This window comes from Capra hircus, chromosome 18 (assembly GCF_001704415.2).
Source record: "Capra hircus breed San Clemente chromosome 18, ASM170441v1, whole genome shotgun sequence".
Taxonomy (NCBI): Eukaryota; Metazoa; Chordata; class Mammalia; order Artiodactyla; family Bovidae; genus Capra; species Capra hircus.
The window spans coordinates 15609456-15625692 of record NC_030825.1 but is presented as its reverse complement, the minus strand read 5'-3'; the positions used below and the strand labels follow the sequence as shown (position 1 = coordinate 15625692).

At 54.6% G+C, this 16237-nt stretch overlaps 1 protein-coding gene across 4 annotated transcripts in view; it reads right to left on the bottom strand.

The window, feature by feature from the left end:
- The window catches only part of ACSF3 (acyl-CoA synthetase family member 3), a 44406-nt gene that overhangs the window by 25984 nt on the left and 2185 nt on the right, over positions 1–16237 (bottom strand). For all 4 annotated transcript variants that reach the window (XM_018061873.1, XM_018061875.1, XM_018061876.1 and 1 more), the window contains exons 2-6: positions 11266–11962; positions 10019–10174; positions 7343–7497; positions 6355–6500; positions 2684–2796 (exon numbers count right to left, since the gene is read on the bottom strand). In XM_018061873.1, the coding sequence (XP_017917362.1) occupies positions 2684–2796; positions 6355–6500; positions 7343–7497; positions 10019–10174; positions 11266–11934 (1239 nt within the window). In that variant the 5' untranslated portion in view covers positions 11935–11962. The remainder of the gene's footprint in view (positions 1–2683; positions 2797–6354; positions 6501–7342; positions 7498–10018; positions 10175–11265; positions 11963–16237) is intronic.

The window sequence follows — 16237 nt, the reverse complement described above, 5'->3', positions numbered from 1 at the left end:
AGGAGGGTGAGCCCACATGTGTGGGGAAGGACAGGTGCACTGGGCACAGGCCAGCGGGCTTTCCTGACTCAAGTATTTTTGCAACTTTCCTGTAAGTTTGAAGTGATTTTCAATTAGGTATTAACAAAACCCCTGAACCACAACATCAGTAGGCCCCCTGACTTCCGAACATTACAGTCCCTCCTGTCTGGACTGTGTGGAGTGCGGGCAGCCATCAGATGAGAGCTGGAGGGTTTTGCTGCGAGTCCCAGGTCAGGGACATAACCAGTACTTTTCAGCAACGTGTTCAAACCAGGTGCGCACCTGGGAGCCCGCGTCCTCCTCTATCGCCATCAGCAGTGCACAGTACCTGCGTCCAGCTCCCCCCAGCAAGGCCTGAGCCCGGGTGCCATGCCTCTGGGCCTCACCCTGGCCGCTTTGTCCCGCTAAGCGCGGGAAGCTGGGCGTAGGCTCCATACAGGTTTTGCCCCTGTGTGGAGACTCGCTTTATTCTCTCTACAGGGTCCCTACAGGGGCAGGGCAGTGAGAAGTACCCCAAGTCCCACCCAGCCTCGGAATGGGGGCGCTGCCACCCCTCTCGTGAGCACAAGCATGGGGGGGGGGATGCGTGGCAGAGGGGGCAAAAGACCTGTTGGTGAGCCATCCAGACAGCTGCATTCCCATGGGTCCTTCGACTGAACTGGAAACGCTCCAGAGCACGCCACTTAGAGCTCCAAGTCCCAAGCTTCCTCACCTCTGCTGTCCCCAGGGCCCTGGAGCCCCCACTTCTGTGGACCACTCACTTCCTTCTCTATCAAGGTGCTCAGGGCCCGGGCTGCTGCTTTGGAGCCTCCTATTCTGAGCATGTTTCAGTGAGGAGGGCCCTACAGGCTGGAGCAGGAGCTGGCGGAGGGGGCGGGCTGCTCGCCCCACAGGGACAAAGTCATTAGGCTTGGCTGTGACTGAGAAGGGACCTGCTCCCCACCCCGCCTTCTCTCCAGCAGGTCTCGAGATATCTCGCAGAAAGGTGTTCAGGCACCTGGAGGAGGGTGGTGCAAGGGCCCCCATGCTGTCTGTGCTGCTGTTGCCTATGGGCCCAGCTACCCACACAGTTCCTCTGCTAGGGAGACCTCCTCCAGTGCGGGGTCCCTGGAAAAACACCAAAAATGGGGGGTGGGCTGAGCGTCTGAGGTGGGGTGCGGGGAGAAGGGTGCGGGGGGAAGCTGCCCTGATACTGCAGGGAGGGCTCGATGCTGGGGCAGGTGACTTGGGTGTGGGCAGGAGTCCATGAGGAGGCAGAGGGGACCTCAGGGAACAGGCCAAGAGCCAGAAAAGGATCCTGGGATGTGAGTGTGGCTGTCGGCCCTGAACCAGCTGGGCTGACGCTAGAGCCCAGGCAGAGCATGGTCAGGGAGTGATGACCAGGGCTGGGGATCTCTAGGCCAAACTGAAAGCTGCCCACACACTGTGGACGTGAACAAGGCTGGTCTAGAGGCCCGTTACGCCTGGGAGGAGAGGCCGAGAGGGCACGAGCCCAGCAAAAGCAACCCAGGTGAGAGGTTCTTGCATTAAAGGAACACATACTTCTTGATTGAGGAGTCCTATACCAAGGTCATCTCCAGAACAACCGAGTCCCATAGCAACCATTGCCATGAGCCCCCAGGATCTAAACCAGCAGCTTCCTGACCTCACATTAGCTAAAAATACCCACCTTATAGCACCCTAACCAATCACCTAATGCCACTCTTCCAGCAGGACCTTTGTTTTGAGGTTGTAAACACTGGCTACTAGCCCACAAAAGGTCTCAGCTCACTGTCTCCCATCCTAATAAACTCCATTCTCCTCTCATTCTGCCTCTTGCCCCAAAATTTTTTTCCAACCCATGCCCAGGCCACGGCATTGATGTCATTTTTCATAAAATCACAGTAAAAACCACCCAAGTTCCCCCCACGTGCTCGATCTCAGACATTCAACAACCATCTCCTGGATGCTGCCATCTCCCATGATGAGACTGAGGTCCACAAGGGCAGGGATGCCTGGGCCCCTCCAGGCACAGGTGAGGGGTGGGGTGGGGGGCACGGGGAGTGACGCTAGAGTACGGGCAGGAAGAAAAAAAATGCTGAAATGAGGAACCCCTGGTACTTTCAGCTTTAACAGAAGTCCACAGTATAAAGAGCTGCTGTACATAAAACAATCTCTTAAAAATTCCACTTCCCACCAATCCCGACCTCTTCTGTGATCCTGATCACTGGTGACCAGCAGGCCTGTAGCTGTGACAGTCCTCACTGAAACGAGACCACAGTCCTTGCTTCCCTTCACCTCCGGATCTTAGAACAACACAGACAGCAGACAGTGGCTTCCCAAGCAGGAATCTCCGTTTCCAATGAATTTTTTCCAAAGGGGTGACTGTTAGGCTGGGGGGCCAGTCTCACCATCAGCTCAGGCTGTCCTAGCTGAGGTCCTCCTGACCCCCCTCAACATGGCTCAGAGGAAGGAGCTGGGGAGAAACCTGGCTTCACTCTGCTCTGCACTGTCTGCATAGCGGGCAGCGCCCTAAACACCAGCAGTGCCCGGAGTCAAGGCCCACCAGCACTGCTGTGGTCCAGGGGCTGCCCTGCACAGCAGGGACTTTGCCTCTGCCCCTGGCCTGCTGGGTGGTAATGGCCGTGCACTGCCCACGTGCCACCAGTGCGAATAGACTCACCTTGGTGCCCTCCTCATTTCCCTCTGCATGGATAATGTAGGGGGAGCCGTCCTTCTGTGGGTTTTCTGACACAATGCGCACCTCGACGCCAGGCAGTGGGGTCCCCACAGAGCCTGCAAGGGGCGGGAAGGCACAAGTAACAGAGGTGGTCAGTAGGATTCTGGAGAGTGCCCGCATGCGGAGGTGCTGGGAGCTGCCTGACGTCATGTGGGCACACTGGGGTGGGGTGGGGGGAGACCCGCGGACCGTCTCGTGCACAGACAGGAGGATCCCACCTAGAGTCAGGTGCACACCGAGGGGCAAAGCACCAGCAGCCAAGAGCAGCCTTAGGTAGAACCACAGAGCAGCAGCTGGGGCTCCAAATGCCCCAGAAGGTCTTCAGGTCACCTTGGTGGTTGCCCAGCACCCAGAGCTGGATGCAGGGCACGTCTGCCTCACTGAGCACCTGTCTGGGTAGTCAGGGCCTAGGTGACCGTAATTTGTCTCTGGTGAGGGGCAAGAGTGGAACAGGTGTGGGGCGGGGGCAGTGGGCATCCTCACAGCAGGAGTGATGCAGCTAGCATCCTGGCTCACTTATTAGATCCCTGTAGTTTGCTCAGTGCATTCCTCCACATAGTTACAATCAACTTTTGAACTTGCAAAAGCGAGGGCAGGTGGTGGCCGCGACAACACTGTAATGAACAACTGAGGCGGGACAGAGCCTCCAGGGCCAGAGGCCTGGTGTCTGAGCCTTCACTTTAAGGTTTCAGGCCTTTTATTTTAACATTTGTCACAGGATAAAAACCCACTTCACGGCAAATAGATGGGGAATCAGTGGAAACAGTGTCAGACTATTTTTCTGGGCTCCAAAATCATTGCAGATGGTAATTGCAGCCATGAAATTAAAAGATGCTTACTCCTTGGAAGGAAAGTTACGACCAACCTAGACAGCATATTGAAAAGCAGAGACATTACTTTGTCAACAAAGGTCCATCTAGTCAAGGCTATGGTTTTTCCAGTGGTCATGTATGGATGTGAGAGTTGGACTATAAAGAAAGCTGAGCGCAGGAGAATTGATGCTTTTGAACTGTGGTGTTGGAGAAGACTCTTGAAACTCCCTTGGACTGCAAGGAGATCCAACCAGTCCATCCTAAAGGAGATCAGTCCTGGGTGTTCATTGGAAGGACTGATGTTGAAGATGAAACTCCAATACTTTGGCCACCTGATGCCAAGACCTGATCCTGGGAAAGATTGAAGGCGGGAGGAGAAGGGGACGATAGAGGATGAGGTTGGATGGCATTACTGACTCAATGGACACGGGTTTGGGTGGACTCCAGGAGTCGGTGATGGACAGGGAGGCCTGGCGTGCTGCAGTCCATGGGGTCGCAAATAGTTGGACACGATTGAGTGAGTGAACTGAACTGAAAAACCCCCAGGAAACCCAGTAGGCAAACTCCACGAGCTGCTCAGTATTCTGGGATCCACACTCTTGGGAGAGTCTGTGACCGGGTCTCAGTTTGCTAGATGGTGACGTCTTGTTCATTTCCGCCTGTCTTTTAAGGTTTTAGGGGCCTCCTCCTCTTTTGCTCCTAAAGGTTTTAAAACTGAAGCAAAATCTATATATGATGCAGTTATTTAGTATAAGGCATAGAACTAGTGGCACTTAGCACATTCACGACGTTGTGCAAGCAGCACCCCTATCTAGTTCCAGAACTTTCTGTCAGCCCAGAAAGAAACCTGTCCCACACGATGTTGATGTGGCCCCTCCCACATGCCGTGAACATGACTGGCCTGCCCACAGTGTGTGACGCAGCCCCTTCCATTTTGTGTGACAAAGCCCTCCCACGCTGGACGGACGTGGCCCCGCCCACAGTGCGTGATACAACCCCTCTCATCCTATGGGACGTGACTCCTCCCACACTGTTTGGACACGGCCCCTCCCACAACATGGAACGTGACCTCTCCCGCACTGCCTGACACAGCCCCGCCCACAGAGAGGGGCATGACCCCTCCCACAGAGCGGGGATGCGGCCCCTCCCACAACATGGAGGCGTACCCGTTCTTTGCCTTGTGACGTAGCCCTTCCCACACTGCATGGTCGTGTCCACCAAGGAGCATGCTGGCTGTGGTCAGGGTCACTCCATCCTTCTGCTTTTCTTTAAAATGGGTGTCAGCTATGTCCGGGTAACTTTGTCTTATGTCCCCTCCTGGCTTCTGGGGCTGGAGGCCGTGCTGCACTGGGTCCTGGGGTGCCTGTTTGGCCGGGCCCAGTAAGTGCTGGCAGCCTCCCGTCAGTGCGTGTCCAGGTCACCCCTGGGGCCTCACCCTAGGAGGGCGCTGGCGCAGGTCCCTCTGTCCCTGGCTTCTGCCTCTACCCCAAGCGTGCCCCACACCTTCCTGCAGACGCCCGAGTGGCCCTGTGCTGCTGAATCCTATCCTGGCCCTGGTCCCAGCTCCCAGCCTGAGCTTGCTCTTGGTCTTGACCGGAGATTCCTTGCCCACCTCTTGGCCCCTCTCTTACCCCAGACCTGGCTGTCTTTGGTGGCAACAGAGCATGAACACCTGCTCAAGCCTCAGGGTCCTCATCTGTCGGGGGTAAGATCAACTTTGTTTTGGGACTGTTCTGTGCACAGTTCACACCCACCTTGTGACCTAGCAGTTGCATTCTGAGGCATCTGCCCATAAGATGTAAGGACATGTTCACACAGCAGCCTGCACACAAACCTTCCCAACAGCCTGACTAGTAACTGTCCAAGACTGGACATAATCCAGTATCCATCAGTGGTGGACAGGTTAGCAAAAGGCAGCCCATGAACACCATAGATGATGCTTGGCACAGGATGTGTCTCAGACTCGTCCTACCACGTGAGAGAAGACAGACCCCAAAGGCAGGTCCAGAGGCTGAGTCTGTGTGACGGTCCAGGAGATGCACAGCTACAGGGAGTGCGACCAGGGACCTGCTCGCTGGCCAGGGGGGAGGTGCTGACCACTAAGTGGGGAGGCTCTTGAGGTGACTCAGAGTCGTCTACCTGACAGTGATGGTGGACATACTGAGAACTCACAGACCACCCCCCAAGAAGGGTGCCTTTTACTGTCCATGTAAGACAAGTGAATGGACAGACAGAAGTACAGGCACAGAATCACCTTAGATTTATTTCTGAGACTCCTCCTGTGTTTTGGACAAATTGGAGGAGACAGGCCAAGAGGGCTGGAAAAGAGCCCAGAACAGAACAGGCTTACGTCTCAGGCTTCGGATTCTGCCCTAAGGTTCCCTCTCAGGGATCCGAGATCTGAAGGCTGTTTGTGTGGAATGCCCTAGAGAAGGAGGGACAGGAAGACCAAAGGGCAGGAGGCCTCCCAGAGCAGCAGGCCATCCAGAGGCACGCAGGTCACCAAGCACAGGTGGGGGCCCTTCCTCCCTTGCCCCCCACACCCGCCATCTCCTCTGTTGCCATTGCCCTTGTGTGGCTCAGGGCACCTGGATGGGAGGCTCTGGGCCACAGGTGACCTGGTCTGGAGGACGCAGCACTCAGCCTGGGGGTGCTCTACCAAGCACATGGCTTCTGGGTCACGTGGAATCCAGGGTCACCTGGGAAGGCTCCCCTAACCCAGCAGGGCAGCATCGCCTGTAGACTGGTCCACCCAAGGACCCAGAGCAGAGGGAGGACACAGATGGCGGGTGCTGCTCATACCTGGCAGGCGAGCTGCGGTCAGGGGGTTGGACAGGGCCATGCCAATCTCCGTCATCCCGTACCTCTCCAGCAGAGTGTGGCCGGTGATGCCCTTCCATTTCTCCAGCACTGGCAGGGGCAGCGCAGCAGAGCCCGAGACCATCAACCTGCCCAGCACAACCACAGGCATCTCAGTCTCTCAGGAGCATATGGCTGCTTCAGCACAGTGCATGCCATCCTTGTCCTGGGGGCCCCAAAGCAGTGCCTCGTGGGAGGGTGGCACCCTCACAGAGGGCGCCAGTTCCACCAAGCATCTTATAGAAGAGGAGCAGAGACCGGTTAAACGGGAGCAGAAGGCCCAGATCAGATATTCATCTCAGGCAGTCGGGAACTCTCTCCAGGAAACCCTTCCTGAGCTCCTCGTAAGAACCAGGAATCAGATACACAGAGGGTGCGAAGTTCACGGCTGTCCGGGCTCTCAGTGCACATGTCATCAGACATGTAAAGACCTGCCAAACTAGTCACTTCCATACCTGCACTCCCAGGTGAACCAAGCAACTACAAACGGAGAGGAGCCGTGGTCTGCAGACCTGTGGCAACATGGAGACCAAACGCGCCACAGATGGGGCCGAAGAGCTAGCACGTCTGTTAGGAAGGGTATCTGCGTGGCGGGGTGGGGGGGTGGGCGGCGGTGGGAGGCTGCTGAGAGCCTGCAGATGTGGGCTCAGATAGGACATTCTCACCCTCATCCTTCAGGCTCCACTGGAAGATGGGTGGGCAGACAGAGATAGACGGACAGAGGGACCCAGAGACAGAACAAAGACACAGATGCAGAACCCAGGCAGCTGTGCTGGGAATACAGGTGTGTTGAGAGAGACGTAGAGACACATTTTAAAGGACAAAGAACACAGTGCTTCCTAAAACTTAGTGGAACTGACTCACTAAAAGTGAGTTACATTTATTGATCTTTAGGACTTTCCAGATGGGAAGGTGGACTATATTCACTGACCTGATTTTTTCTTCACAAACTGCACGCACGAAATCCTGGACATGAGGCTGGGTAAAATGCTTGTCATAATAATCCATCAACTTGCTGTAGATGGTAGGCACTGCCATAAATACATTAATCCGGGGAGCTTCAGAACTTAAGAACTTCTCCCAAACCTTAAAAGAGAAAAGGCCGCAGACAGCAAAAAGACTAGAAGACACACCTGCACAGACAGATGTGTGGGCCTTCAGTTCCAGGAATAGTGCTCTTAACAGAGGACCCCCTTTTCTCAAGTGCCAGAGGGTCTCACTTTCACAGGGTGACAGAAGCTCCTGGTCACTGTGCAGCGGACCCTGGCGTCTGGTCTGAGGTGAAAGAGGATGGGGGGGTGGGCAGGGGATGGGTCCTGGCTCAGGGACTGGCCTCAGATCCACCATCAGGCGAGAGGTGGCACCTCAGACTTTTCCAGCCATGCAGACGAGCGTGGACGCAGCTGGGCAAGGGGCCATGCAGGCTGGAGCGCAGCACAGACCACACACGATGGGGGCAGAGGGTGGTACTGTTGTATCCGAAGAAGTCACGTCAATTTTGTATTTTACTCTCTTTGACAGATGTTTCTTGTTTTAATATAGAGATGCTTCAAGTTTTTCAGCTCACACTGGCAAAGTGCTCGTGTGTGCTCACCCTCGTTCCCATGGAGCCACTGCGCCAGCACCTAGTCAGGGTGGGACAGGGGTTCAGCACACCCCACACAGATAGCTGCTCCCACAGGCAGCCCCTACCCTTGCTCCTAATCAGACGCTAGTAGCTAGCTCCTCACCTGAGCTACTCCACAGGAAAGGCGTGCCTCTGTAGGGAGAGAACTGTATCGTTCTTTTACAGACAACCCCGCCCCTTTATAAAGCCTGTATGAAAAGAAGAAAAGTCAACAGGAGCAGACCCTCAGAATACACATGTTGAAATTATGGCAAGGAGTAGAAATTATTAAATAGGTTAAGAAATTTGGAGAAGAGGAATGAATTGGGGGATGATCAAGGATTTCATCAGAGAAGTAGGAATACAAGAGAACCATTATAAGCTGGAAAGTACATTATGCAAAACTAGGAATTCACTGCAAACACTAACAGACTAGACGCAGCAGAGAAAAGACAGAAGTCAGGCACAAGTCAATGGAAACGATCCAAACAGAAATACATACAGGAGAGAAGAGGAAAAAGAAGAGTGTCACCACGTGTAGGACGAGATGACACAGCATGACATGTCAGGAGAGACAGCGTGCTTGGTCAGTAGAGATGCATCCACGTCCACGGATGGGAAGACCCAGTGTTGCTAAGACAGCAGTTCTCCCCAAACCCCAGCATACTCTGATTTGCAGAAATCAACAGGCTGACCCTACAATTTACAGAGAAAGGTAGAGGACTCGGAGGAGTCAAAACAAATGTGGAAAGGAGGGAGGAAAGTGAAGAATGCCCCCAAACTGACTCCAGACCGCTACATTCAACAGCATGTGACGCTGGTTTAAGGTCAGATACACAGACCATTGGAGCAGACGAGATTCCAGAAACAATCGATACGATGACGGCCAACAGATCTGTGACAGGGGCACCAGATCACTCCAGCAGGACAATCTTTCCGACCAACAGTGCAGAGACAACTGAATATCCACATCCAAAAAGAGGAATTCTAGACCCATTTCTCACCATACCTAAGAATTAACCCAAAGTGGGTCAGAGACCTAAACGTATCAGCTAAAACCATAAAACTTCAAGGAAAAAATGTAGGAGAAAATCTTCATGACTTTTGGTTAGGCAAAGATTTCTTAGGTATGGCAGCAAAAACATGATCTAAGAAATGAAAAAAATGGATAAAATGGATTTCATCAAAGAAAGCATGTGTGCTGCAAAAGATGTCATTAAGAAAATGAGAAGACAAGCCAAAATGGGAGAAAATACCTGCAAAACCACCTATGTGATGAGGAACCAGCATCCAGAATAAACAAACTTAAGAAGTCAAACAACCTGACTTTAAAATGGGCAAAACATCTGAATAGACAGTTCACCAAAGAAACACAGATGCCAATAAGACCATGAAAAAATGTTCACTATCCTCGGTAATCAGGGAAATGCAAACTTAAACCACAGTGAGATAACGAATGCTGGTGAGAATGGGGGGAGCTGGAGTCCTCACGCACTGTTGGTGAGAATGTGAACACTACTGCCACTCTGGGAAACAGTTTGGCATCACATCTCTAGAAGTAGAAGGGACAGCGAGACACACTAGACGACACCACGGTGACGTACTCCACCAGACCAGACGCTGGGTGGGCCCGATGCAATCACATGGTTCTTACGGGAGGGAGGCAGTGGGAGGTCTGACCACAGAAGGGACGGCGGCCACGAGGACACAGAAGCAGAGGCTAGCGTGATGCAGGGATCTGGGAGAAGCAGGAGCAGATCCTGCTGGGGCCTCTAGACAGAATCAGGCCCGAGACACCTGGACCCCAGCTCTGTGAGACCCTTCTGGACTTGGACTTCCAGAACTGACAGAATAACTTGTGCTGCCTGAAGCTCTGACTCGGGATCCCTGGCTCCAGCAGCAACAGGAAACTCCCCGTTGGGTGCCTGCACACCCCCCCCCAGGAGGTGCTGGGCCCATAGGGGCCCAGCCGGCAACACTGAGAGCTCATCCCCAACTTACCAACTGAGCACTGAACTCGGGCAGCATCACACAGGTGGCCCCTACCCAGAGTGGGCACAGCAGCTTGTTGACCACGCCATGGACGTGGTGCAGCGGGAGGACGTGGAGGATCACGTCGTCCTTTGTCCAGGCCCACTTGTGGACCAGCCCCGTCACCTGCAGGACGACAGCACAGCCTCAGGGCAGGAGGGCTGGCCTCCCTAGCCAAGGTGGGGAGAGGGAGACCCGCTGGCCCACCCTTGGCACATCCCGGGGAGCTGATAACGAAATGACCTGGCGTCTGACCTGGGGCTGTCTGTCCAGCCACCAACCCTTCTGTTGGAGAGCAGGGCTGCATGCAGTCAGGGGTTTCAGCCAGTTTAAAAGGACCTTAGATTTGGAGTCCCAAGACCTCTTCAGACTCTGGGCAGCTCTCCCCCAAGGCGGTCAGAGAATCTACAAGTGCTTCCTGTAGATTCAAGCCCAGGCTTGAATCCAGCTGCCAGCCTGACCCTGCTGATTCCAGCACCTTTCTCCCCAGTTCCACCAAAAACTCCTGAGTCACTGCTGAGCCCATCCTCGTGCATGCTGTGGTGACTGCCACCCCCCAGAAATACTGGCCCAGAGATGGCCTCTCCTGGGAGACAGGGACAGTCTGTAATCTTGCTTGGCCTGCAGCCAGCCCAACTCGGTTCACGCTGACTTACGGACTGAATTAGCCAGATCTCTGGCCTCCCTCTGGTGGATCTGAGCTTCTATTTCCCACTCCTGCTGTACACGCATATACTTTTTGGAAGCAAGAAGAGTATAAACTACAGATGAATAAAGCAGCTGCGGAGCTTTACAAAGACAGTAACTAAGTATGCAGAGTAATACCTGAGCCATGGCACGCACCTCCTGCTCTCTTGCTTCCCAAAAAAGCTGCGCTTCAAGGTGCTGAGGGCACCATCCTGGTACTCACTGGCAGCTGGTTTCTTTGAAAACCTTCCCCCATGTACAGTGGCCCATCTTGTGCTGGAGGAGCCTGGGGGGCCCATAACCCTGGCACCTTGGCACAGCGCCCCTACATGGCCAGTGGGGCTGATGGTCCCACGGCCCTGGCCCTACATCTCTGGGTGCTTCCAGCAGGGTGGGGGTGATGGTGAGAGCTGTCACGGGCCTGTGAAGACAAGGCCACCAGGAAGGCACTTGTCTGGGCATGGCTGTTGCAGGGACTGACTACAGGGACCCAGCTCACCCCTCTCGAAGGTGGCGGCCCGGTCACTCACCACGGCCCTGATGTTGTCGTGGGTGCTCAGGACGCCCTTGGGCCTCCCCGTGGTCCCACTGGTGTAGATGATCATGGCGCCCCGGTCTCTCCAGTCCCGCTCCGGCACCAGGCCCTCTTCAGGGTCCTCGGCCATCCCATGGTAGACTGTGGGCGGGAGAGGCAGGAGCGGAACTCCGAGCTTCTGGGCCACTGGGCTTAGGAGCTCCACGTGCTCCGGGCTGGCAAGGACCACGGAGCTGCGCGAGTCCTGGATGAAGTACTCCAGCTGGGCCTGGGGGTGCTTCTTGTAGAGGGGGACGGCCACGCCGCCGCTCATCCACGCGGCCCACTGCGCCACCACGAAGGAGACATCGTTGGAACACAGGAGAGAGACCCGCTCCTCCCGGAGGTCCCCATCAGCACGAGCGCGGAGCTGGCAGATCTCCCGGGACAGGCGGAGGCTGCGCGAATAGAGGTCCTTGTACGTGTGGTGGCCGTGCTGGTCGACAAGGGCGAGCCTGTCCCCGAAGGCTGGGGCGCGGCTGAAGACCGGGGCACTGCAGTCCGAGCATGCGGCCGGGGCCGTGTGCAGGAGGCCACTCGCTCTACATGTCCAGGGGGCCAGCCAGCGGGAAGCCATGGCCCAGGCCAGGCGCCGGAGGGCCATCCCCACATGTGGCGATGGCATCGCGGCAGCAGACGCCAGCTGGCGGTACCTGGGAGGGAAAAGAGGGCACTAAGGTCACAGCCTGCCCTGGCCTGACTCCCATGGTGGCCAGGAGAGGCAGCCTCACCTCCAGCTGGGGGTCGTCCCAAGACAGGAAACACTAACGCCCTCTCCATGCATGCCTTTGGAACTTAAATGGCTTTTAATTTAATCTCATTATGTTAAGGATTTTAAAAACATACAAGATTCTAAGACAATGAACTAAACTAGGTAAGTCAAGGAGAAACAGAGCTACTTACGTCCTTCCACGACATGAACATGGAGACTGAGGATGCACAGGAGGGCTGACTGTGAGGTTACTTGGATTTCTAGCTGTGTGGGGTTGGTGCCTTAACCCCCACCCCAGGCCCCAAACTGTGCTCCCTCGCCCTCAGCAGGGGCCTGGAGGCTCCAGCGAGCCGGATACAGACACAGGGCTCACTTCTGCTCCGGACACTCGCCCCGCTGAGGTCACCCAGGAACTTGTCTAAAGCAGAGCAGACCCTCAGAGGCAGCACACTCAACAGTCTGTGCATCTGTTCTTTAAGCTAGAAGAGAACTCCCTCCTTCTCCCCCACAACCTGATGACAAAACAACGACCAACACAGCCAGGAGGAGGACCGTGACCCGCCACATGCACCTGGAATTCTTCAGACTGCTTCAGAGGACAAAGCCTGGGGGAGGGCTAGTCCGACTCTGCCCTGCCCTAGGACCCCACCCACCCTGGGTGGTCAGGGACCTGGGCACACCCTCTCCACGCCTCCCCACAACTGGAGCAGTCAGGAACCCGCCTGCCACCCAGTACCACTGAAGATGGTTCCCTCCCAGCAGTAGGGCGGCCTGCAAGGTCCACAGACCACTGCCTGCCCTGTCTCAAGGCCCAACCTCTTCCACCTCGATGCTCTTGGCCAGAGCAGCATCCTGACCAGGAGATGATGGGTAGACCAGCTTTCTGAGTTGTTCCCAAAGGATTTTAAAAAATATTTAATTGGCTGCAGTGGGTGTTAGTTGCAGCATGTAGGATCTAATTCCCTGATCAGGGGTTGAACCCAGGCCTCCTACACTGGGAGCGGAGTCTTAGCCACAGGACCACGAGGGAAGTTCTCTTAGAGGATTGTTAACAAGTGTTATTTGACAGCAACACCACACTTTATATATCATGATGTGTTTTCATCTTCAACTGCCTTGTTCAAGAAATAGGGCAACCTTTGGTGACCCTATCTCACCCATGAGAAAATTCCAAGTCAGCCTGCTCCTAAATCAGAGCCCAGAGCCAGCCAGAGCCTTTCACCCCCAGCCATTGTTCCCCATCAGCCACCATGCCAGACCCCATGTCCTCCTCGTTCATGAGAGCACAAGGAAATGGCCTGATCCTGGCTGCACTGTGGGGGGAAGCATCTCTCCGTGTTTGAGGGACAGAGGACAGGTGCAGGGACCTCAGAGGGCTCTTCTGAATGTCAGAGGCTAAAATGAGCGGGTGGCCCCTCACCCACGGCTCGGTGGCTTGCCCCCCCACCCCAGCCCCCACACCCTGCCCTGGATTCAGGCATCCCGTTCCTGACAAGCCTCACTTTCTCTGTCACTAATGTGCTCCAGGAGAAAAAGAATGTGTTGTGTTTGGTATACCTACCAAACAGTTTTGCCCTCTGTTTTTCATTTAAAACAAGATTACACACAGCACTTTATAATTACCTAACAAAACAAACACAGCCCCCAGCAGTAAAGGCCTGTCCTGAGCCCCTCCCTGTGCAGCCTGCCGGCCACCTGCTCCCCGCAGCAGGGGCTCCTGACACAAGGTCTGCCAGCCTCCAGGCCCAGCAGGCAGAAGCCTGGAACGGGGGAGACGCCTGCCCAGCCGGCAGCTGCTCCGGAAGGCTCCAGGCCTCCATCACCATGGCCCCTCCAGGGCACGTGGCCCACGCCCCTTTCAGAGGCAGCGACCAAAAGCCGGAGTGTCTTATGGCTTACCCTCTATGCAGGGTTCAGAGGTGGGCTCATAGCCGTTCACACCTCTGGATTTTTGTTACCATAAAGAAACATGACAAGTTCTAAGAAAACAGCTCGGCTGGACCAGAGAAAACAAGAAATGTGACGAACATGTGGGATGTGACAGATTCAGAGAGAAAGTGAGCCACTGAAAAGCAAAGCAGGGGTTCAGTGCTTCCCCTTCTCACTTCTAGCAAATCCTTCTCTATTTGCTTTAAGGGCAGAGAAATGAAAACAAAGGGAAACCGTAAACAGAAAACGTACCGCCTGTTTCTGGGTTATGGCCCGAGGCCTGACTTTTGCTGGTGACAATGCAAGAGAGATGTTCAGGGATGCCTGCTGAAGTGGCAGCATTTTCTGGGGTGCAGAGGAGCAGACGGACGGCCAGGAGTGGCTGCTGCTCCCACCCATCTACCTACCAGGCCCCACAGGGCGGCACAGGCAGTGTCACACTGCTGCCAGCGAGACCACTGGAGCGGCCTTCCTCTACCACCACAAGGGGCCGAGGGGCGAGCCATCTGCCTGCTCCCTCTGGGGAATCGGGCTGCATCACCCCAGCGAAAAGCTGGGCTTCTAGGACTGGAACTGGAAAAAAGAGGGCTGAACCCCACTTTCCCTACCCACCCCCCCACCCCAGCCAAGGCAGGAGGGCTAGCTGACCTCTGACTGCACATGGGGCAGGTGGAAACGGATGCAGTGAGCCAGCAGCCAGAGCACTGCCTCCAAGGAAGACAGACAGGTGAAGCCACCTGCCCAGGGCCAGAGAGGAGCAGAAAAAGCAGCTCCCAGACCCAGGCCCGGCTGCCCGCAGGCCCTGACCACCGTGAGGTGAGAAAGGCCTTGGGCGAGGAAGGTCAAGACCATGCTGCGAGCTGCCCCAAGAGATACCGCACATTAACTGGCCGGCGCCCCCAGCCTAGTGAGGCCTGGGGCCTCGGCTCAGCCATCCCAGTGGACATTCAATAGTCCCTTCAAGATGAAACACAAAAAAAGGAAATACAAGCCCTCTGTTCCTACGGCTGTTTTTCAAATGCGTCCTAAGGAAATAATCAGCGATGTATGTGAAGGTTCACCATGGGTATTCACTGCAGCATTATTTCTGATACTGAAAAACTAGGGCTGACCTGGGTGATCCGGAAGATCTGAGGGGAGCAGGGCACACACGTGTGTGTAGGGCTGGGCCACAGCCTGACCACACAAGCCCCCTCAGTGAGGCCCAGGGGAGGGACATCCCACCCAGGGACGGGAAGGTGAGCCTCCAGGTGGCAGGTGGCTTTTTTCTTCTTCTTCGTGCTTCTCCACTCTCTGCAGTTTTTATGCAATGAGCATGTATGACTTTTGTGATCAGATTTTAAAAGTCTACCTGTTGTTCAGCCTCTCAGTTGTGTCCAACTCTTTGTGACCCCATGAACTGCATGCAACACTCCAGGCTTCTCTGTCCTGCACCATCTCCTGGAGCTTGCTCAACCTCATGTCCATCAAGTTGGTGATGTCATCCAGCCATCTTGTCCTCTGTCATCCCCTTCTCCTCCTGCCTTCAATCTTTCCCCAGCATCAGGGGCTTCGGCTCTTCGCTCCAGGTGGCCAAAGTATTGGAGCTTCAGCTTCAGTCCTTCCCGTGAATATTCAGGACTGATTTCCCTTAGGATGGACTGGTTGGATCTCCTTGCTGTCCAAGGGACTCTCAAGAGTTTTCTCCAATGCCATAGTTCAAAAGCATCAATTCTTCAGCGCTCAGCCTTCTTTATGGTCCAACTCTCACATTCATACATGACTACTGGAAAAACCATACCTTTGACTGTACACATTTTTGGTGGCAAAGTAATGTCTGTGCTTTTTAATACATTATCTAGATTGGTCATAGCTTTTCTTCCAAGGAGCAAGCATCTTTTAATTTCATGGCTGCAGTCACCATCTGCAGTGATTTTGGAGCCCAAGAAAATAAAAATTTAGTAAATGATGCTTATATTTTAAAATGGAGCTATTCCAACCCCAGCACAAACATTTTGATACATAAAAGAAACAGGAAAATATTAAAATTATGTGTTCTGGATGGTGTATCTACAGGGTGTTTGTAATTGTCAATAACTCTTTAATTTCTCAAAATGACAGAAGCAAATAAAAATGAGACATGGCCTTCTCTTAATTAAGGCTAGCAGTTCACGGAAGTCTCACATGGAGAATGAAGAAGTCAGTTATCAAGTCAGTTGGAAGGCCTGCTACACTGGCGCTCAGAGCACCGCCAGGCAGTACCCAGCAGCAGTGACCTGACCCCAGTGTCCCAGGGCTCGGAGGTGGC